Genomic DNA, 24,246 nt, shown 5'->3' on the forward strand with positions numbered 1-24,246 from the left:
AATATTGTGGAAGAGGAGGTGGAAAGAATGTAAGAGATGGATGATGGAGAGGAGTGTTGTGAAATGCTATCTTCCGGACATTCTAGACATGACTTGGATGTTGCACCTATGACCTCACAGATGCATTGGTGGCCTACACAGGACTAGGCCCACCAACATTCCATCATGAATTGAGGAGGGGCCTTCTCCCTCCCAGAGCAGTTATAGACCGTTAAAAGTTATATAGAGAGAGTGGGAGTCATAGTCCTCAGTGATATAGCCACTGGTACATTGTTCCCACTAAAGCAAGTACATCCCACATACTCATGCATGCAACCCTAATTCAATGTAGTATGTTCACAGAAAACAGACATGAAAGTAGGGAAGAAAGTGTGGATGAAGAAATTTGGTGGGGGGGGGGAAATGGATAAGAGAGAATAATGGAAACTTTGATCAAATAACATTTTATACATATATAATACATATACAATTATATATAATTGTAGAAGAATAAATAAAAATAGTATCAATGAGATGTCTTTCAGTGATGTTTGAGAGGACTTTGAGAATATCATCTCATTTAATCTTCAAATAGTCTTTGAAAACCTTGAAGATAGGGGATATCTGGCATAGGTCTAATGTAATTAATGGCTCCTTGTGGCTCCTTTGACTCTAAATCTCCATTTTTCTGAAGCAAAGACTGAGGCTGGGGGAGATTCAATTACTTGTTCGAGGTTGGAGAGCTGATGAGTGCCAGAGTCAGGGTTCCCAAGCTGTCTGATTTAGACAGCAGTAACTGGTTCCATGGATATCTTGAGGTCTTTAAGTCAATGTGGGCCTTAGGAAGTAAATGGAAGGATGCCCTTGGGTAGAGCTATGTCTACCGTTCCTGAGGCCAAGCAGACACCCTAGAGCTTTTGTGCTGTTCAGTTATTCAGCCCTCAAGCCTTTGTCAGGGCCTTTTAGTGAGACGCAGTCTCAAGAGTCAGAAGAAATCAGTAATTTGGCTAAGAAAAAGGCATTGGAGAAACAAATTGTTGTTGCATCATGAATGTAATAAGGCAGTTAGGTGGGTGGAAATAATTCTCTTTTGATTATATGCATGAGGACTGTGTAGCAAATTTGAAGTCCAGGCTGCCTTTCCTTGGCCTTCTCCTCCCACTAGTCACATTTCTAACTGTGTCTCCTAACTGTCCAGCTGGTGTGTGCTTGGGGAGCACTAATCTAACTTTTCATATTATCCCAGGTGAAATAGAATCAGGGAGAAACTCTTCTGCCAAAAGAATCACACATCAATGTCAAATAGAGATGATTTTTTTGTATATCTGCTATTTCCTTATTTGCATCAAGATTGACTCATAATTATATTGTACAATTTGACTATACTGCCAAAGAAGATAGAAAAAAAATTTAACTGAAATTTCATTTGTTTTCTCTTTCCTTTTTCTCCAAATTTGGACAGATTCACTTTCACTGAAAGGAAAAAGGCTGGATTTTTATGGAGAAGGCGAGACATATGTCCATTTGACCAACGCCATGCCTGAACTCAGCCGACTCACAGCATGCATTGATCTGATATCCATGACTGACAGCTCACATCACTGGATGGCCTTCTCCTATATTACTAATAACACTCTCCTGGGCAGAGAAGATGTAGACCTTGGACTTGCGGGAGACCATCAGCAGCTGATACTGTACAGCTTTGGCAAGACCTTTTATATCAGCTATCATCTAATTCCGTTTCACTGGCATACCATGTGCTTAATATGGGATGGTGTGAAGGGCAGATTAGAGCTCTTCCGGAACAAAGAAAGGATACTTGCAATAATGGATCAGCCACACAGCCTGCCTCCTGATGGGACTTTGGTTTTAGGGCACTTTCCTAGAAATGGAGAGGGCCAGATTAAAACTGTGGTACCTCGCTTTACCGGCAGCTTGTATTACTTTCAGCTCTGGGACCGCATCCTGGAAAATGAGGAGTTTATGACGTGTTTATATGGAAATGTAGTTAGTTGGGAAGATGATGTTTGGCTCATCCACAAGACAAGTCCCACTGTTGACAGGAGACTGCGCTGCTGTGAGTAACTTACACATTTTTTTTCCCCCAGCAAGGGTAGAATTGGTACATCACTGCTCTGCTTATAAATAAGGCTGAAATTATCCATTCCTAGATCAAGGCTCTGTCTTCCTCCAAGGCACCCAAGGTTCCCACAATTTTGTCTCCTGCTTTTTGATGTAGAGAAAACACTGTTTTCTTTTCCCTTTTATTTTTTAATATAACTTCAAATTCATAGAAAATATGTAAAAACAACAAAATCTCTATTTACCCACACTTGTCAATGGTTAACCCTTATTCATCCACATACTTTATCATTCTCATTTTCATCTCTTTTCTCTTCCTGCTGTGCATTCCCTCTGTCTGTCTGTCTGTCTGTCTGTCTCTCCCTCTCTCTCTCTCTCTCTCTCTCTCTCTCTCTCTCTCTCTCTCTCTCTCTCTCTCTGTCTGTCTCTCTGTCTCTGTCTCTGTATCTCTCTGTCTCTGTCTCTGTCTCTCTCTGTCTCTCTCTCTCTCTCTCTCTCTCTCTCTGTCTCTCTCTCTCTCTCTGTCTCTCTCTCTCTCTCTCTGTCTCTCTCTCTCTCTCTCTTTCTCTCTCTCTCTCTCTCTCACACACACACACACACACACACACACACACACACACACACCACATCACATCCCTTATTTGTTTTGGGGTCATCTGAGAGTAAGAAGAAGGCATTGTTCTTATATATTACTCTTTGTCTCAGTGTATGTACCCTAAGGATTAGAAATTATCTTAATTGTATCACAGTGATAAAAATAAAAAAATTTAACATGGATACAACATTAACATCTAATTCCTAGCTGATCTTAAAATTTAACCATTCATCCTAATAATTTCATTTGTAACTTTTTTGTTTGGCCTAAGATCTGTTTTACAACCATGCATTGCATCTAGTTACCAAGTCTCTTTATATCTCCTGTCTCGCTTTGTTTTCTTTTTTTTTAACCTAGACATTCCTAGTATATAGTCCAATCGTTCTGTGGACCATCCCTTAGTTTGGATTTGTCTACTTTCTTGGTAGCTACATTCTGGCTTTCCATTTTTGGTAAGAATATTGCAAAAGTGATGCTGTTTTTTTTTCTCGTATCAGCAGAAGCATGGGGCCAAATTGTCCCTATATTCATAATAATAAATTTAATCACTTATTTTGATGTCTGCCAGATTTTGTCACTGGAAATGTATTATCCTTTTCCTTTGCAATTAATTTCTAGGGAGATGTTTGGAGACAATGTAAATATCCTCCTATCCAACTTTTATCCAATAGTTTTACATATACTCACGGCTCTTGCTTAGATCACTCACAACTATGATGGTGTTAAAGTTCCATATTTATTAGCTTGTATTTATTCCATTTTAAGAAAGACTTTTCCCTTCTTCCAAATTAACAAATTAATTCGTGTTTATTTGTGTAGACATGAACTTATGCATTCTAATTTTATTCACTAGGTTTCCAATTGTTACTATTGTTTGTTTTGATATGACAATTGTTCCATATTTGGCCAGTGGGAGCCCTTCAGTCTGACTTCCCTGTCCCTTTGACACATTCAATCATTCTTTGCATATTTTCTGTCTTTCTGGCAAAAGAAGAATAATGCATGCTCATTTCATACCTTTTCCTGTTCAGCCTAAGAATCAACCATTTTGCCAAAAAGACCTGGTTCCTTTTGGTGAAAAAAAATATATAAAATGTATATATAATTTAGATTATATGGTAATTCATATATATGATATCACACACACACACACACACACATATATATATATATATATATATACTGTAATTTATTTTTCTTGTTGATATAATGATGTTAATAACAATCTTGGAATTATATATGTATATTTACTCTTCTCTCTGGTTTTGAGAAGGAAATATAGGGTGGCTTTTCTCAGTACAATGCCATTTTCCTTTCAACTTCTATCATGACCAACAGCAGCAGCCCTGAAGTACATGTCATCAGTGGCAATAGGATTTTTCGCATTTCTAGAAATGTATGTGTTCTGTTCTTTTGATTTTGGGAACAAGTTGGATAAAGAATGGGGCCTAGATCTAAACCTAGGAATGCTCATACAGGGTATGGGAATATGCTTTCCTCAATAGTATGGGTGCTGACTGGGTTAAAGACAGCAGCACACTGTACCAGGTTTCTGTGCTTTGAGACTGGTGCGGAAGAATATGAAAGGTATTCTTTCTGATTTTAGCTGAAGACACTGTTGTTGTTGTTACTTTCCCTCCTTTTTGAGGTCTTCCAATGAGGGAGAGTGCTTCTAGCTAGCTCTAATTACATTAAGTTAGACATTAAGAAATCAAGACTGAATGGCTTATACAACGTATAAAGGAACTTTACGCTGGGCAGTGGTGGCGCACGCCTTTAATCCCAGTACTCGGGAGGCAGAGCCAGGAGGATCTCTGTGAGTTCAAGGCCAGCCTGGTCTACAGAGTGAGATCCAGGACAGGAGCCTAAACCACACAGAGAAACCCTTTACTACAGAGAACTTTACTTTTTTTTATTGTTAATTTTTAAAATTTATTTTACATACCAACCAGTTTCCATTCCTCTCTTCTCTGGTCCCCCCCCCCCCCCCCCCCCCCCCCCCCCCGCGCCCACCTCTTTTCTGCTCCCACATCCACTCTTCAGAAAAGGGAAAGGCCTCCCATGGGAGTCAACAAAGCATGGCATATCAGCCCTTATAAATGCACAAACTTGACAGTGGCTTTTGAAAACACAACGACCCAGCTGGGATCTCCCGCTCTCCTAAGCTCTCTTTCCCTCGACCCTTGCCCTTCATTACCCCCACTCACATCCAGGTTGTTCATGTAGATCTCATCCATTTCTCTGTCATTGGGCAATCCCTGTGTCTTTCTTAGGGTCCTGTTTTCTAGGTAGCCTCCCTGGAGTTGTGAGTAGCAGTCCAGTCATTTTTGTTTTACATCTACTATCCTCCTATGAGTACATATCATGTTTGTCTTTCTGAGTCAGGGTTACCTCATTCAGGATGATTTTTTTCTAGATCCATCCATTTGCCTGCAAATCTCATGATGTCATTGTTTTTCTCTGCTGAGTAGTATTCCATTGTGTATACGTACCACATTTTCTTTATCCATTCTTCAGTTGAAGGGCATCTACGTTGTTTCCAGGTTCTGGCTATTACAAACAATGCTGATATGAACATAGCTGAGCAAGTGCCCTTGTGGTATGATTGAGCATTCCTTGGGTATATGCCCAAGAGTGGTATAGCTGGGTCTTGGGGGAGATTGATTCCTAATTTTCAAAGAAAGCACCATATTGATTTCCAAAGTGGTTGTACAAGCTTGCATTCCTACCAGCAGTGGAGGAGAGTTCCCCTAGCTCCACATCCTCTCCAGCATAAGGTGTCTTCAGTATTTTTTATCTTAGCCATTCTGACAGGTGTAAGGTGGTATCTCAGAGTTGTTTTGATTTGCATTTCCCTGATGATTAGGGATGTTGAGCAATTCCTTAAATGTCTTTCAGCCATTTGAGCTTCCTCTGTTGAGAATTCTCTGTTTAACTCTATAGCCCATTTCTTAATTGGACTGTTGGGCATTTTGATGTCTAATTTCTTGAGTTCTTCATATATTCTGGATATCAGCCCTCTGTCAGATGTGGGGTTGGTGAAGATCTTTTTCCATTCTGTAGGCCGTCGCTTTGCCTTGTTGACTGTATCCTTTGCTCTACAAAAGCTTCTCAGTTTCAAGAAGTCCCATTGATTGATTGTTTAGAGAGGGAGAACAAGAAGTAAGAGACCATGATAAATGAAGACCACATGAGAATAGGAAGAAGCAAAGTGCTAGAGAGGTCCACAGAAATCCACAAAGATACTTCCACATTAGACTACTGGCAATGGGTGAGAGAAAGCCTGAACTGACCTACTCTGGTGATAGGATGGCCAAACACCCTAATTGTTGTGCTAGAAATCTCATCCAATGACTGAGGGAACCGGATGCAGAGATCCATGGCCAGGCCCCAGGTGGAGCTCCAGGAGTCCAATTGGTGAGAAAGAAGAGGGTTTGTATGAGCGAGAATTGTTGAGACCAAGACTGGAAAAAGCACAGGGACAAATAGCTAAACGAATGGAAATACATGAACTATGAACCAATAGCTGAGGAGCCCCCAACTGGATCAGGCCCTCTGGATAAGTGAGACAGTTGGTTAGCTTGAACTGTTTGGGAGGCATCCAGGCAGTGGGACCGGGACCTGTCCTTAGTGCATGAGCTGGCTGTTTGGAACTTGGGGCTTATGCAGGGACACTTTGCTCAGCCTGGGAGGAGGGGACTGGACCTGCCTGGTCTGAATCTACCAGGTTGAACTCAATCCCCAGGGGAGTCTTTGCCCTGGAGGAGATGGGAATGGGGGGGTGGGCTGGGGGGAAGGCGGGGAGGGGGGAGGACAAGGGAATCCGTGGCTGATATGTAAAATTAAATTAAATTATAAAATAAAATAAAATAAATTTAAAAAAAATCCATAGAAATTTAAGTACTCTTAAGGAAAAAAAAAGAAAAAAAGAAAAAATAGAAAACACAATGACGACTTCTCCCCCTCCCCCAACCATATGGCTGATAAAGTCTAGCCAATATTAAGGTGCTGCACAACCCCCATTTATTTTTTCTCTCTTCAACACTTTTTAATATACAGTCCATTGTCTAGGGGTGAGTTCTTGCAGATATGACAATTAAGCAAAAGAGTAGAAAATGTTCTCTCTACTATTCAGGTTTCTACAAGTATTCTTTCTAAACCTTTGAATAGGAGGTCCTAAACCGAGGGCCAGAATAGTCTAGACTGAGTTGAAAAAGCTCTTGAAATTGTCTAAAGCAGCCAAATAGATTTTTTCCCTGAAGACAGAGGCTCCAGTTTCCAGCATATTCTGACATATTAGTTGTTGCCTTTTACTAAGTTCTTACCAAGGTCTAGGCATTTTATAGATTAAAAAAGAGAGGTGATAAGCATTCTCTAAGGTTACCAGTCAAGTAAGTTGTGCAGCTGGCATTTGAGCAGAGATGTGTTACAAAGTCCATGTTCCTTTCACTCCTACACTGTGCAAGACTGTCTAAGCCAGTGGGTCTGAATCTTCCTAATGCTGAAAGCCCTAATATAATTCCTCATGGCGTGGTGACCCCCAACCATAAAATTGTATTTGTTGTTACTACATAACTGTAATTTTTTTACTATTATAAATTGTAATATAAATATCTGAAATGCCGGATATCTGATATAAAACCCCTATGAAAGGGTCATTCAGCCCCCAAAGGGGTCGTGACCCACAGTTGAGAAGCACTTGTCTAAGGAGAATCTGTGGTCCTTACAATCTTATGGAGTTTTAGGGGTTTGCTTGGCAGGGAATTGCTGGTGCTGAGAACCCACCTGCAGGAATTAGGCAAGCAGCTTAAGTCACCGCCATCCTCACCACTAAAGGAAGGGTAATAGTATCAAATTCATTTCGTTTCTGTCTTCATCATATGACAGCTAGGAAAATGGTGGCTAAATATGAGTGATTACAACATGCCTAGCTTTAGCTTTTGTCTAATAAATTTGTATTTATGGTCCATAGAAGGATTATGACCCTTAAAATAAATTTTAATGAGCACATTACTAGGTTACAAATCTCAATAAATCTATTTACACATAAAATATATATATACACATATATATTTATATTCATGAGAACAAGGCTTTGGGGGAACATGTCACAGAAATCCATGAACCCTATCTGGGTTTAATGAACATGTATTCATGACAGTTGGAGATGAGTCAGGAATATTTAAACAGCATGGTGATAAATAATAACAGTAAAAGTGCTAGTCATTATGAATTTATTTCTGGGGAAACTAAAGTTTCTTTTCTTTATTTTTAAAAATTTCACAATGCAATATACATGGTTGTGAATAAGATAGATTTTAACAATATAAAAGTATGCAAACAAAACTTAAAATTTAGTTTTCCATAGAGGTATCTATTCTTAAAATATATTTTTATGGTGTATATAAGTACATATGTACATATGCATGTATATGTATAGTATGTACAATTTAATAAATAAAACATATCTGCATATTGTCCTAAAGCTTGATTTAACAGAATTATTATCATGGGCATAAAAGTACATTTAAATCTATTTTTGGTATATATGTAACATAATTTACTTAGCTGACTTACAGTTGATGGACATTTCAATTGTTTCAATGTTTCCATCACAGATAATTCCACAACAAACTTCCTCATGTGGGTATGCATCTCGGTATACTTAGGCCTGAAATTTTGTAGAATTCATTCCTAAGAATACTATTTCTTAGGAAAAGTCGATGAGCTTTTGTAATTTTATTGATCTTAGCACTTTGCCAGTTATTTTATAAATTTTCACTAAAATTAATATACCTCTCCAGGTTAAATTAATTGATATATACAGTAAAAATACATAAAGGTATAAGTCTTAAATAAAATCTCTTTTCCCTGCAACCTCTTACCCCAAGTGACTCTCCTCAAAAGTAACAACTGTTAGATACACAAGCAGAAAAGAAATTAGGTTTAAACATGAATGTTTTCAGTTAGGCTCAGATTTTTTTTTAACTTACCAGTACAGATTGGTGATATTTCAATTTCAAAAAATGTGGAGCTCTCTGATTATTTTGGGGGTATAAGCTATTCAACAATATCATAGAGTAAGGGTATGCTGTATTTAGTCCATAAGGTCAAGTCATTTGAAAAACTTTTGGTTTCCAGGTTTTGCCTATGACAAAAGCCTCCATGATTTTTAAAAGTAGTAGGTGGTGACAGAAATCCTTGAAGCAACCATTTAACACCAACATAAACTTTGGTTCTTCTCTTAATTTCCTTTCAGACACATGATACAGCAAAGAATTGTTCTAATGTGTGAATGTATAAAGACATTGAGTCTTCCAAAGACACAGAAATAAAATTCCTCTTAGTTATATATTGGAGAATTCCCCTCTATTGAAAGGAATGAAATAATATGAATTGAGTCCATCTTGGGAAATCTACAGTCTATTAAAAACATAGCAGCCCTCCATCTGTGGAGGCATTGATTTGTTGAGATTTATTAATTGATAGAATGCTCCAGCTGACTTGGATTACTTTATGAACTGTCCATTCTTGAAATATGCAGAGATGGATTGTATTGTCGGTGTGGTTTCTAAAGGCCTTTGTTTGGCTCACTATTAATCCCTCTGTCCAATTATCAGTTCTCATACGGACAATTCTGTGGTGATGGGCTCTACAGCTAACAGGCAATTTGGTCTTGCCCTTGTACATCAATTCTTTCTGCTATCCTCGTTTTTCATCAGGAAAGATAAGCATGAACAGTTTGTAGTTCACTTCGACCTCCCTTATTGGTATTCTCCTGCACGGGGTGACATTCTGTAGATTCATAGATGGGGTTTGTAGCCTGTCTCTCTCTCACAAGACTCATTTTTCATTTCCTTACTTGAAAACTGAAATCAGGCACCATTTTGGCAAAGCAGGATTTTTTTTTTGTTATTATTCAAAGATACTCATTTTGAATTTTCATACCCCATGGGCAAATCTGTATGTGGCAGTTTCTGGTCAACACTAGTTCTCACAAATCTAATCAACACATTGAATTATATTTACAGAGGTTGTGATTGAAAAAAAAGCCAGATGTAATATGTGAGCTAGAACAACACACAGATTTAATATGAGTTGATATATCCAAATCACAACCAGAATTTGGTATCTTACTAAATGGTCTACTTAATATTCTGTTGGCAGGTACATCTGTCACCAAATGCCTCATAAATATTCAGCTACTCTATAGCTCTGATCTCCAGCTCCAAATGATTGCACTAACACAATTTAATCTAGAGTGAAAGAGCAAATGGGAATTAAGCCCATAGGCCCCTGTGCGTTCGCATGGATTATCCCCACTTTAACATACAGGCAGTGAGACTCATGTATATAATTTCTGAAGTGATCACTTGTTTATAAACAGAAACAATAAATGTGGCAAAATAGGGATCCCATGGATTTTGGGATCCCTGCAGTACAAATGGATATTTGATATTGCTTTACTATCTGGACAATGTGAGATTTTGTATTTGCTTTGTTCTTTTACATTTTTAAAATTTATTTATATTACGTGTATACTGTTTTACCTGAATGTATTTCTGTGTACCATGTGTGAGCCTAGTGCCCACAGAGGGCAGAAGAGGGCATTGGATCTCCTGGGACTGGAGTTACAGATGGTTGTGAGCAGCCATGTGTCTACTGGGAATTGAGCCTGGGTCCTCTGGAAGAGAAACCAGTGCTCTTAACCACTGAGCAATCTTCCCAACCCCCACAACATGCTTTGTTTTTAACCAAAAGTTTTAATGAAATAATTGTAGATTCCAGTGCAGTTGGAGACTCCTTGTATACCTTACATAGTTTACCTTAACGGCAGCATTATATAAGACTTTAGTATGAGAAAAAGGATACTAACAATGTTGCTGTAACATATTGTTATTTTCAGATTTCTCTAGTTATACTGGTATACATTTTTGTGTGCATATTAAATTTTGTATGATTTTATCATATGTGAACATTGGCATATCCACCATCAGAGTCAATTTTGCATAGTTTTTATACCATAGACCTCCATCATGCTGGACTTTTATAACCATACCCAGCTCCTGTCTGTCCTTGGCCTTTACACATATTTTCCTCAAGTCCCTGTCCCTTGATGATGATGCTTATGTCCTCTATTTCTAAAATTTTGTCATCTTAAAAAATATAAAAATATGGGGCTTGGGATGCCCTCTTCTGGCCTCTGAGGGTACTGGGTATGCATGTGGCACACAGACATGCATGCAGACAAAACCTCCAGACACCAAAATAAATTAATTAATTAATAAATATATATATGAATAAATATATATATGAATGCAATTCTGAAGCATGCAGCCTTTAAAGTGTGACATTGTTTTGCACAGCCTAACTCTTTGGAGAGTAGGTAGCTATGTGTATACATAGTTTGTTCCTTTTGATTGTGGATGATGAGGTTGTTTCACAAATTTTCTTTTAACCTGTGGAGAGTACCTGGACTGATTCTAATGTGGGGCTATTACAAAAATGTTAGGAATGGTTTCTTGTAAGCAAAAGTTGTTTTCCTCTGTGGTCAGTGCTTAGTTTAACTTGTGGACCGTGTGGCAGTTGCTGGTTTAATTTTATAAGGAACTGCTGTACAGGTGGACATCCATTCCTATCCATTCCTGCCTACAATGGCAGACTAATCAGTTCTCAGCTTCCTTGGCGGCATTTAGAACTACCTATTTAAATCATGCTTGTCGGTGTATAGTGATGCTTCATGGTGGTTTTAATTTGCATTTCCTTGTTGCCCAATGATGTTCAACATCTTTTCCCTGGGCTTACTTGACATCTGCTTGTCCACCCCCTCTCTCTTTGGCTTTTTGAGACAGACTTCCTCTGTGTAGCCCCGGCTGTCCTGGAACTCACTCTGTAGACCAGACTGGCCTCAAACTCACAGAGATCTGCCTTCCTCTGCCTCCTGAGTGCTGGGACTAAAGGTGTGCACCACCACCCTGCTGTTCTTGTCTCTTGCTTTTTTTAAAAAATAGAATTAGAGTGGTTTTTTATTACTGTTTAGGTTTTAAAATTTGTATTTATTAAATTTCATGAGTTCTTTGAGAATTTCCTACAATGTGTTTTGATCATATTCACCCCACCCCCAACTTTGCCCAACAGATCCATTCCCCTTCCCCATCCACCCAACTTAGTGTCAAAAGTTCTTCATATAGTCTAGTCATTGTTGGTACAGACATTGAAAATACTTGATAACTACTTGAAAATGCCTTCTCTTTCTCCATAGAATTAAAAAAATATCTTTCATATGGGCTTTCATTGGGCAGAAGCTCTGGGTTGTGAAAAAGTCTAATTTATTTTTGTAGATCATGATTTTGGGGTTAAATCTAAGGCCTCTTAGTCCTAGACTCTAGTGCTTTTTACTTTTTTGTCTTGTGTTATATTGAGTAAATGTAGCTAGAGTTTCCTTATGCCCAGTCGTAGCAGCAAAGCATTCAGTGTTCCACCATTAGAATTGATGTTTTTCTTAAGTTTCTTCTCTTTTTCATTTTTATTTTGACTGAAAAGTGTCTGGGTGTTTTGCCTGTGTATATGTCTGTGCACCACAGAGGCTAGAAGAGAATGTCAGGTCCCCTGGACTGGAGTTACAGATGGTGTGAGCAGCAATGTGTCTGCTGGGAGTGGAACCTAGGTCCCCTGGAAGAGCAGCTAGTGTTCTTAACCATTGAATTATCTCTCTGGCCCCTGCTGTGGGTTTATTGATAATTCTCTTCTACAGACTGTTGCTAATATTTTGTTGAAGATTTTTATATTGTCACATTAGGCAGAATAAGCCAGATTCACAAAGCTGTATGTAGCATGTTTTTCTCTTATGTGCGGAATCTAGAAAATGGAATACATATTAGAGAAGAGGAGCAGGCTCAGAAAGGGGAGTGGGATAAGGGAGTGCCATAAAGGGATAATATGATTAAAGTACATTTATGCATGCACAAAAACATTACAATGAAACCCATTACTTTGAGCAATAAACTTTTGACAATACAATTCAACAAACATTCTTGTCAGATAATACCAACATCTGATTCATCTTGGTGTTACTATGAGTTGATTGTCTCTTCTCATTCAAATTGTATTTGTGTCCTGGATGTTTTTTCAATGTGAGGAGAGAATGGGTCTTATTTACATTTTAGTTTTAGCAGGGAACCATCATGTTTAGGTTTAGCACACAAGTCTTATGCTATCTTTGTGAGCTATGCTTCTAAACGCAGATTAGGTTTTAGAGTTCCTTTGGTGTTACTTTGTCTTACTTGGTTTATTTGGTGACTCTGTGGCTCCCACTGGTCCCTAGTGGTGCTGCCCATGTGAGAAACATGAAGATTCTCTTCAGGTTGGGTATCTAGATTATCTCATGGTGGGGTTGGGGTGTGCTGTGATTTCCTTAGTGATGTCTCTTAACTTTGCTTTCTCTGTGTTTTTGAAGAAAAAAGGGAAGCCTTTGATCAGGCTTCCTGGGTCAGGGCACCTGCTGCTACTGGGTCCCTGTTGGTTGCCTTGCTGTCTCTGAATGGGGAGAAAAATCTCAGGACTATCTAGACAAAGAGGCTGCCCAGACCAGACCACTTACTGTTACTGGCTCCGTCATTCTTCCTTTTTTGGATTTGTGTTTCTGTATGGGTCCAGATACTCTTGGGACAAGGGAAAAATAGTCTTCCTATCCCAGGCACTATTCAACAGGTATCTACTGGTGAGGCAAGGGGCCTCAGGCCTGGCAGGAATAGAGAGGTATTTCATTTTCTTGGTAACAGGACTTGCAGTCAGTTTCCCTTGCTGTTGGTGTCAGACTTGCAAAATGTTGTTAGAGAGCCTCCTATGGATCTAGAAAGAGAGTCAGCCTACTTGGACGATATTCTGTTGCTAGGTTGGTGACTGGGAACATAGGTCTTGGGTAGAGTTGATGTTGGGTTGAGGGGAGGCCTTCAGCTTATGTCATTCCTTTACTCCTGGGAATAATAATAATAATAATGATAACAATAACAACAACATCAGGAACTACATAGCCATGGCCTACAGAGCAACATGCCCAACTTTTTTTTTTGGTTTTTCGAGACAGGGTTTCTCTGTGTAGCTTTGCGCCTCTCCTGGAACTCACTTGGTAGCCCAGGCTGGCCTCGAACTCACAGAGATCCGCCTGCCTCTGCCTCCCGAGTGCTGGGATTAAAGGTGTGCGCCACCACCGCCCGGCTGAAGAATCACTTTCTTTCTTTCTTTCTTTCTTTTTTTTTTTTTTTTTTTTTTAAAGATTTAGCTATTTATTATAAGCGCCAGAGATGGTTGAGAGCCACCATGTGGTTGCTGGGAGTTGAACTCAGGACCTCTGGAAGAACAGTCAGTGCTCTTAACCACTGAGCCATCTCTCCAGCCCCCCAACTTTTATTTTGACTATTATGATATGTATTTTACCCATGACTCCCCATCTGTGAGAAAGAGCCACTGCAGTATAGGAAATACAAAGAGACTATGAAAGACTATTACCAGAAATGGATGAAAGAGAAGGCCCAGAGCCTGACTGACAATACTGCAGCTGCATTTCAACAAAAAAGATACCTCTAGCTCCATTCTCTGCCCTTTCTCCTGCAGAGGCTGTGATCCCACTTCCCCCGGGCTCCCTGATTCTCCTTGTCCTGGTATGATGCCAGCCTTGGGAGACCCTCCTATGATGTCAATGATGGGCCCTCCTCTTTCTGGGATGATGCCCATGAGACATGTTCCTAGAATGAAGCCACAAATGGAAGGCCATGTGCTCATGATGCCTGGGCCTCCAATGATGAGACCTCTTACTTGCTCCCTGATGATGCTTGCTCAACCTGGCATGACATTGCTAGACAGATAAAAGCAGAGGGAGTTCCTTTATCCGTTTTTGTATTATTTGTTCTATTCCACCAGGAGATCATGGTGTTGTGTGTCAGTGTTTTCTAGTTGTACACAAAAGAAGAGTCCTCCCCGCCCAACAAAGAAATGATTTTGGAGGGGAGAAGTGGGGCAAAAAGGCAGTTTTCAGTTGTGCTGTGAAAATAGAAAATAGAGATAGAAAACTATCTGTTCTTTTAGTTAAAAATAACAAATACAAATACAATAATAAAAAATAAAATGTAAGTTTTTAAATAAAAGAATTAAAATAAAAAGAGAGACTCTTCTGGGAGTACGCTGACTTGGGGAGATGGAAGAGCATATGGGATCAAACTTATTCATTGTCAATTGAAAAAATTGTTTGAGCCACATGACTGCATTATCTATTTAAAATATCTTAAAAGGGAGTTTTTAAGAACACCAAGAAAAAACTCAACTTGCTTGCCGGGGTGTTGAAGTGGTAGGCACTAACCCAGCTTGCTTTTTTGAATCTTAGTCAAGAGTCTTCACAATTCCTGTCATAGTTTTATGTTCCCTTAGCACTGGTTCTCAACCTTCCTAACGCTGCGACCCTTTAATACAGTTCTGCACGTTGTGCTGACCCCCAACTATGAAATTACTGTTGTTGCTACTTCACTACTCTAATTTTGCTACTGTTGTAAATTATAATGTAAGTAGCTGATATGCAGGATATCTGATGTGCGACCCCTGTGAAAAGGTTGTTCGAAATCCCAGAGGGATTGTGACTCACAGGTTGAGAATCACTGCCTCATACCATTTTCTGGGCTTGTAGTTGTATTTTGTGGTGAGGTGCAGGAGAAAATGGGTCTGTGCCATCTTGTTCAGTTGAGAAATGTGCCTTTCCTTTTAACACCAGTTTTCGGGCAGTAGAAGTGTGTGTGTGTGTGTGTGTGTGTGTGTGTGTGTGTAGATAGATAGCATGTACCAAAATGACAGAGCTGACATGGTTAGCATTGTAGCTGCCTCAATCACTTGCAAAATTTTATTTCTGAGTAGGACAGTCATTATATTCAATGGAGATAAGTATACCATTTAGAGACCATAAGAAAAAATCTTTAGCACATGGAGAAAAGAGAGAGACTGATGAATTACAAGTGCAGTAAATTTAACTTGTCCGAAATGATGGGGATATAGAAAGTCTGCATTGCTCAATTTAATAAAACCCAAAGTGCATGTGGATTAAGAGCACCAATGAAGAAATTATCGAAGCAGTTAGGCTCACAATCAGCTTACATTGCACACTAATGAACACGTTCGTTACCCCATTTGTCATGGATTGCTAGACTTAGCGTTTGAAAACACCAGAGATTGCCTAGGAAATAATGCATCTTATATTGCTCTATTTTAACCATGGAAGCTTAGGTTTGTATATTTCAGAAAAATCTCTCATCAAATCTTTTTGATACAAAGTTTTCTTCCCCAGAATGATTGCTTTATCAATCCTTCATTCTTTACAGATTCCTATTTTAAAGAGTTATTGATATTTGATTGGTTTCTATCTGAGATACGAACAAGTTTAAGGTGGATATTGTTCCAGGGAATGGCTGTAATTTGAGAACCCCATTGGTTTTCAATTCCTGGACTAGTAAGTTCACTGTAATGTTTAAGTTTAGCAGTATGATGTCCTCCATTGAAATGTATATCTTGAATGCTGTTTGGATGATTGCTGTTTTTTTGTGCTGTTCAGCATTTGTAAAACTTAGCTTTTTAGTATCGAAGTTTGTTTCTCCTTGGTTATATTGAGTAGAGTCTTTGCATCTTTTTTCTTGGATTTGGAGTATTTGGGGAGCATGCATTTAGGGGTGCCAGTTCCTCCTCCCTCTTTCTCTCTCCCTATAGTGTCCTTCCTTCTCCCAATCTCTCTTCTTATTTTATTATATATACATATATGTATGTACTTTTGTATCTATAAAGAATTATGGGACCCACAAATGAGAGAAAACGTGGTATTTGTCTTTCTCTGTCTTGCTTATTTTACTTAATATGATGATCGCTAGTTTTATTCATTCACCAGCAAAGGACACAATTCTTCTTTATGGCTGAATAGAACTCCATTATGTATATATAGGATATTTTCCTTATCCATTTATCACTTGACAGGCACCCAGGCTGATCTTTGCTATTGCAAATAGTGCTATGATAAACATGGATGTGCAGAAATATCTGTGGTATGGTGACTCAGAATCTTTAAAGTATTCACCTTGGATTGGCATAGCTGGGTTATATGGTAGTTACATATTTAGTTTTTTGAGGCACTTCCATAGTGCCTGGACCAGTTGGTATTTTTACCAGCAGTCTGTAAGTTTTCCTTTTCCTCCATACCCTTGCCAGCATTAGTTGATACTTGTCTTCTTAATGATGGAAGTTGGCAAATTAGGCAGTTTGAAATTAAAAGGTTTTGCAAAGCAAAGGAAACAGTTGAGACAAGACAACTTGTAGAATGGGAAAAAAAATCTTCATTATACACCTGACAGAATTAATATCTAGAGTACTCAAAGAACATTAAAAAAAACCTAAACACTAAAAACCCAAACAACTCAGTCAATAATTATGTGATTTTCAGTGAATGAAGATTTAAATCTTTTTATTTTATTTTATTTATTTTTTATTATTAAGGAATTTTCTGTTCATTTTACATACCAACCACAGATGCCCCTGTCCTCCCTCCTCCTGCCCTCCCCAGCCTTCCCCCACAACCTACCCCCATTCCCACCTCTTCCAAGGCAAGAACTCCCATGGGGAGTCAGCAGAGCCTGATACATTCAGTTGAGGCAGGTCCAAGTCCCTCCCCCTGAACCAAGGCTGTGTAAGGTATCCCACCATAGGTACTGGGCTCCAAAAAGCCCCCTCATGCACCAGGGATGGATCCTGATCCCACTGCCAGGGGCCCCTTAAACAAGTCAAGCTAAACAACTGTCTCGCTTATGCAGAGGGCCTAGTGCAGTCCCATGAGGCTCCACAACTATTGCTCCACAGTCATGGGTCCCACTAGTTTGGTTTGGTTGTCTCTGTAGGCTTTCCCATCAGGATCTTGATGCCCCTTGTTCATATAATCCCTCTTCTCTCTCTTCGACTCCTGGACTCCTGGAGCTCGGCCTGGTGCTTGGTTGTGGATCTTTTGGTTGTGGATCTCTGCATCTGCTTCTATTAGTTACTAGATGGAGGCTCTATGATGACAGGTAGGGTAGTCACCAATCTGATTACTGGAGTAGGTCAGTTCAGGCACCTTCTCAACTATTGCTAGTATTCTAAGCTGGGGTCATCCTGTGGATCCCTGGGAACTTCCCTAACATCTGGTTTCTCCCTGTTTACTTGATGTCTCCTTCTATCATGGTATCTCTTTCCTTGCTCTCCTCCTCTGTCCCTGTTCCAGTTTGACCATCCTATTCCCTTATGTTTTGATCCCCCATCCCCTACCCTCCATTGCCTCACTTCATTCCCAGTTTACTCATGGAGATCTCATCTATTTCCTCTTCCCAGGGCAATCTGTGCTTCCCTTTTAGGTTTCTCCTTGTTAGCTACCTTCTCTTGATCTGTGGGTCATTGTCTGATTATCCTTTGTTTTACATCTAGTATCCACTTATGAGTGAGTATATACCATGTTTGTCCTTCTGAGTCTGGGTTACCTCACTCAAGATGATATTTTCTAGTTCCATCCATTTGCCTGCAAACCTAATGATGTCATTGTTTTTCTCTGCTGAGTAGTAAGTACTCCATTGTGTATATGTGCCACATTTTGTTTATCCACTCTTCGATTGAAGGGCATCTAGGTTGTTTCCAGGTTCTGGCTATTACCAATAATGCTGCTATGAACATAGTTGAGCATGTGTCCTTGTGGTATGACTGAGCATTCCTTGGGTATATGCCCAAGAGTGGTGTATCTGGGTCTTGAGGGAGATTGATTCTCAATTTTCTGAGAAACTACCATACTGATTTCCAAAGTGGCTGTACAAGTTTGTACGCCCACCAACAGTGGAGGAGTGTTCCCCTTGCTCAGCATCCTCTCCAACATAAGCTGTCATCAGTGTTTTTGATCATAGCCATTCTGACAGGTGTAAGATGGTATCTCAGAGTTGTTTTGATTTGCATTTCCCTGATGACTAAGGATGTTGAGCAATTCCTTAAATGTCTTTCAGCCATTTGAGATTCTTCTGTTGAGAATTCTCTGTTCAATTCTGTAGCCCATTTTTTAATTGGATTGTTTAGTATTTTGATGTCTAGTTTTTTGAATTCTTTATAGATTTTGGAGATTAGCCCTCTGTCAGATGTGGGGTTGGTGAAGATCTTTTCCAATTCTATAGGCTGTCATTTTGTCTTATTGACCTTGTCCTTTGCCCTATAAAAGCTTCTCAGTTTCAGGAGGTCCCATTTATTTGAATCTTTAGTAATAATAATTTTTATAGAGAAAAATGATAGAAAAAGTCTTTGTATCTGAAAGATTCAATGGGAAGTTTTCTGAAATATGCAAACCCAAGCTTCAGGTTAACATGGATCAATACAAGATACATTGTTTCCTAAGCTGTCTCTGATATTTAAAATGCTGCCTGCTTGCAATTTTGTTCAACTCATTTGTTTTTAGTTTTCTAAATCTTGGTTTCACTTTGTCTTTTGAAACAGGGTCTCTCTATGTATCCATGACACGATATAGACCAGTCTGGCCTAGAACTCAGAATTCACTTGCCTCTCTCTTTGGAGTACTGAGATTAAAGGCACGCTGCCACACACAGCCTTCTTTTCTACATCTTCTTTTCCTATATCTTAGTTTCCTTTTTGATATATTTACTGGGAATAATAAAGCTAGTTATATCTGTGGCTCAGCCTTTTCTGATAAAATTATTTCTGACTCCTTTCCCCTGCTTGGTAAAAATAAAAAAAGTTTCCCATTACATATTACAGCTTACTCTGATAGTGCTCTGAATGTTGTATCTAAGCAGATGACAAGCTTTGTGTGTGTGTGTGTGTGTGTGTGTGTGTGTGTGTGTGTGTGTGTGAGATATTTAAGGGTCCTCCAAAAAAAAAACCCAAACCTGATTGCAGCTCAGTTACTAAAGGAGTAGGACTTGTAAACTATTCATACCAGCAGTTAGCATGTTCATAGAGCAATTCAAGCTCTGTGTGGCCACTCTCCTCATGGGTGTTAGAAGTGATGATTTAGACAGAGGGTTGCAAATCTAATTAGCTGAGATAAAATTGTTATAAAACTGGAAACCCAAATCCTGCCAGTCCTTTCACTTATGGCCATGGTCAAATTTAAAAGCAGAAATCTTAAAATTAATTGTGTGCTAATGAAACAAAATGGCCTCCTGACAAAGCCTAAGAGAATGGAACTCTGATAGTGAAAACAATGTTTTATTATCTTAAAGTAAGATGCACTTCTTATATAATTTTGACTTTTCTACTTTATTCATTCATGCACTTTAATCAACTCATCTATATAGTTGATTGAAGACTTCTGATTGTTATTTCTTTTACTTCCTCATGAATATAAAATCTTAAAATTGTCCTATACAAACTTTAGATTTTCTGTATATGCAAAGAGAATTAATTATAATCAAGGCTGTGACATAAGCCAGTAGTTGTCTACTGCCATAATTATTTCTACATCACAGATAATATGCTTCTTAGGAAGGTGAATTCAAAATGCCAATTTATCTAAGATAAATATGCACGATTTCATTTTGAGCGATTTGAATTGAAGAAAGAGTGTGACTCACCTGTGACTTTTCCTGAGTGCCATTTTCGCTGGATGTTCTGTCCTCACCTCAAGTCACACATCTCCAGGTCTAACAGGATATTTTCCTATTTCCGTGAACATTGTCAATCTTCTGGGATTTTTCCCGAAAGGAAGATGTGTGACCTCTGAGGGTGCTCTCTCTTCTTTGTCTCTTTGTCTCCTTTGTTACCGTGCAATGCCAGCATTTCCTCTCCAGGAGATGTAGGCGTGGAGAGCTTCATATTATTTTGACCTCATCTTTTCAATTGATTCAGTAAGCCAAAAATTCTGTACTGAATATCTATCATGGTCTAGGCACTCACTAGAAACTTAGTTTACAACGGTTGAGCAGTGAAAGATTGTTTATATTCATATGTCTTACTGAGGAAGGCAGACATATAGAAACACATGTAAAACTGCAGCTGTGATAAATGCTATAAAGAGACATGTGATATCACAATAGTCCTCAACAGATTAGTTTGAGTTCATCATGGACATTTGGGAAGGGAGGCTTCTCTGAAGAAGTGACGTATGGGTTGATATCAGAAGGCTGAATAGGTGTTACTGACATGAGGAAATATGGAGGAAACTGTAAATAGTGACAACAGCACATGCAAAGCTTTTATGGTAGAGTTAAACGTTAAGCACTGAGTTGTGGTGGGGGGAGGCTCATTAGAAAGGGTAGGACCCAGCCCAAATTTACACTAGCCACTTAGGTAGGAAACCAAACATGCACAGTTAGGCTCTATTAAGTAGTATATTATTTTTACCTTGTGAGTAATGGAAAACATTAAAGGGACTGAGAGAGAGAGAGAGAGAGAAAGAGAGAGAGAGAGAGAGAGAGAGAGAGAGAGAGAGAGAGAGAGAGAGAAATTGTATATGTGAGACACAATCAGAATTCACTCTTGTTGCATCTGAGATGGGTTGGAAGGCACCCAAGAGTAGTGGCAAAGACCTTACAGGTAACTAAGGAGTGCCGAGAGTGGGAGAAGCTGTCTTCTTCAGGGAAGAGCACACCATTGGTTACTCAACAACAAAGGGTCAGCCCTGAGAACATATGTACAAGTAACATTATACTGACTGAGAAGATTGTATTTATATATATAACAACAATTAATGAAAAAGAGGCCATGAATTTGAAAGAGAGCAGGGAGGGGTATATGGGAGGTTGGGAAGGAATAAAAGGAAGGGAGAAACAATAATATTATAATCTCAAAAATAATAGAAAAAAAAGAGGACAGGACCTGTTGGGAAGTAAGCAATGGAGAGTGAAAGAAATTAATGGGTCAAGGTGTATTTAGTGGGTATGATCTCTAGGACAAGATGGTGGATTGGTTATGGCAAGGGAGAGAGAGAATGGAAGAGGCACCTGGAGAAGGTTGGGCTGGCATAACTGAATGGACTACCCAGTGAAGGAATACTAGAAGATCCAATATGGAGAGAAGACAATGTGTTCAAGTTTAAGGTGTGTTCAGTCTGAGGTATTATGAACTAGCCAAAAGATAATGCAAAGTAAATGATTGGTTCTTAAAAGCGTAGAACTCGGAATAGAGATCTGACCTAGAGAGAGATGGGATTCATTTGTCTACTGATGTAAATTGATAGTGTAGGTGGGAAAATACAATAGAGTAAAAGGAGAAGAGGGCTTGGGACAATGCTTGGTCCAGGCAAGGAGCCAGAGGAGTGGGGGACATCTGGCATAAGTAACTTCAAAGAATTTTAGCTGTGATGGGGAAGGGAGATATGGGGCAGAGGGATGTGACATTTTCATTTTTATTGCATGAGAGGAGAATAAGTTTTAAAGGAGGAAGGAAAGGCTCATTAGGGAAAAGAGAGGCAAAGTTTGTGAAATAGCGGATGACAGGATCTAAATTACAGTTGAACTTCTGTCTGATGGGTTCAATTACTTTTTCCTTTGAAGCAGGAGGCATGATTATCTGATAAACATGTGGAGGTGGTGTTTGACAATGGGGCATTTTTGAAAGGGTTATTGTAGAATAGGAGCATAAACTGAACAGAGAGAAGTAGTAGGAGGCAGCGTGGAAGGCTCATTTGAGGTTGGCGATCATGAGTTTTTAGAAGGAGAAATGTATCCTCTTGTGACTGGATCTGTCCATGCTCAAGTGAAGGTGGAGAGGAGATGAACAGATGAGGAACCTTGGATTTCCATGATAAACTGGAGCCACTTGTGGGAACTTTCTGGAACTCCATTTCTTCATCTTTGAAATGGTGATAATTAAAATATTTTCCACAAAAAGTGGTTTGGTGGATTAAACAAGATAGCAAGTGGCACAGCACTTGACTTGGGATAAGTGTTCCATACACAAAAGCATGTTACATCTGTAGACTTTATCATCGGTACTCAATACATACTGCCTCTCACTCCTAGCTAAACTGACATTTTCCTCCATCCACACTCGCTGCCGTCTGTCCTTGTCTTCTCCCCTTGAACTCCATCATTGCTCAACTGTGTCCATCTTGTAAGACAGTGGTTCTCAGCCTTCCTAATACTGCGACCCTTTAATACAGTTCCTCATACTGTGGTGACCCTCCAAACACAAAGTTATTTTCATTGCTACTTCATAATTGTAATTTTGCTACTGTTATGAATCCTAATGTAAATAGCTGATATGTAGGATATCTGATATACAACTCTTGTGAAAAGATTGTTTGACCCCTCAAAGGGGTCGCGACCCACAGGATGAGAACCACTGTTCTAAGTTAGCTTCTCCTCATCTTCAAGCCAGTTTTGCTCTTTTACTGCATTTGTTTTCTATTATACTTCAAAGATATATGGAACCTGACTATATTCCGTTGTTGGCTTTATTATAAATCATATCACTTTACTGTTTTGTTCAAAATGCTATTTTATCTTTTACTTTCAAGAAAACATTTCAAGCCAGGTGTGGTAGCACATGCTTGTGCTTCCCAGTGCTTGGAAAGTTATGATGTAAGGATCCTGAGTTAGACTAGCCTATGTTACTTAGTGAGTTTTAGGTCTGAACTAAATAGTGAGGCCTTGTCTCCGCCAAACAAACAAACAAACAAACAACAAACAAAAACAAAACCCAAACAAAAAACCCAACTGAGCAAAATATCTCAATATTATGAAATTTCCAATAAGAGTATGAGCTCTTTAAGGGAAGGAGACATGGCAGAAATCTTGCTGTTCCTCAGAGAACTTCTAATGGTATTCACCATACTTGTGAAGTTTAACTGACTTGAAAGGGGCATAAACTATTCTCCTATGCTCTTCAAAGCAAAGTAGAACTGTTATATGAGGCGAACAGCCCCTACAATAGGGTGCTAGAAAATATTATAAATTGTATTTATTTTATCACAGCCTTTGAAATTCCTATTACACTTATTTATAATGTCTATAATACAGATTTACAACATATACAAGGATGCATAATCAATAAATATATATTCATATGCACACACATAAATGGTCAGGATTCAAGACTTTTTGATCCTGAGGTTCCAAATAAAACATTTTCAATCTTCAGTGTTCTAATGATTGATAGAAATTTGACCAAGGCAGCTGGCCAGAGAACTGTGAGCCCATAATTTCTTGAACCAGAAAGGTGAGGAATTGAGATCAATCTGGTCTCCATAGCAAGACCCTGCCTTGTGGGGAAAACGGAAGAAAACGAGATTTAATTAACTCAAAAATCAAAGAAACTGTTTTTTTATTACTTTCTATGCACCAGATACTAAGCTTGATGGTTTACACATATTAACTCACAAGTGTCGGGAAAGTTTTATAAGGTAGGGTTATAATTCCCATGCCATAGAGGAAGGTGCTGAAGCACAGAGAGGTAGATGAAGGCCTTAAAGAAAGTTATGAGGCCAGAATCTAAAACTGCATCCGACTGAATCCAAAGCTGAAGTCTTGGGGAAGCTTTTTAACTTCACAATGTAGTTTCAGTAATGGATGTGAACTAATCAGGCTATTGATTTCTTCTTCCAT

At 39.0% G+C, this 24,246-nt stretch overlaps 1 protein-coding gene and 1 pseudogene across 1 annotated transcript in view; both read left to right on the forward strand.

The window, feature by feature from the left end:
- The window catches only part of Adgrg4 (adhesion G protein-coupled receptor G4), a 109,860-nt gene that overhangs the window by 13,516 nt on the left and 72,098 nt on the right, over window positions 1-24,246 (forward strand). Inside the window, exon 2 of the mRNA XM_052747287.1 lies at window positions 1,442-2,056. Within this exon, the coding sequence (XP_052603247.1) occupies window positions 1,442-2,056 (615 nt within the window). The remainder of the gene's footprint in view (window positions 1-1,441; window positions 2,057-24,246) is intronic.
- Window positions 3,984-14,522, forward strand: LOC128113525 (U1 small nuclear ribonucleoprotein C-like; annotated as a pseudogene).

Source organism: Peromyscus californicus, unplaced genomic scaffold (assembly GCF_007827085.1).
Source record: "Peromyscus californicus insignis strain IS unplaced genomic scaffold, ASM782708v3 Scaffold_10__1_contigs__length_136768540, whole genome shotgun sequence".
Lineage (NCBI taxonomy): Eukaryota > Metazoa > Chordata > Mammalia > Rodentia > Cricetidae > Peromyscus > Peromyscus californicus.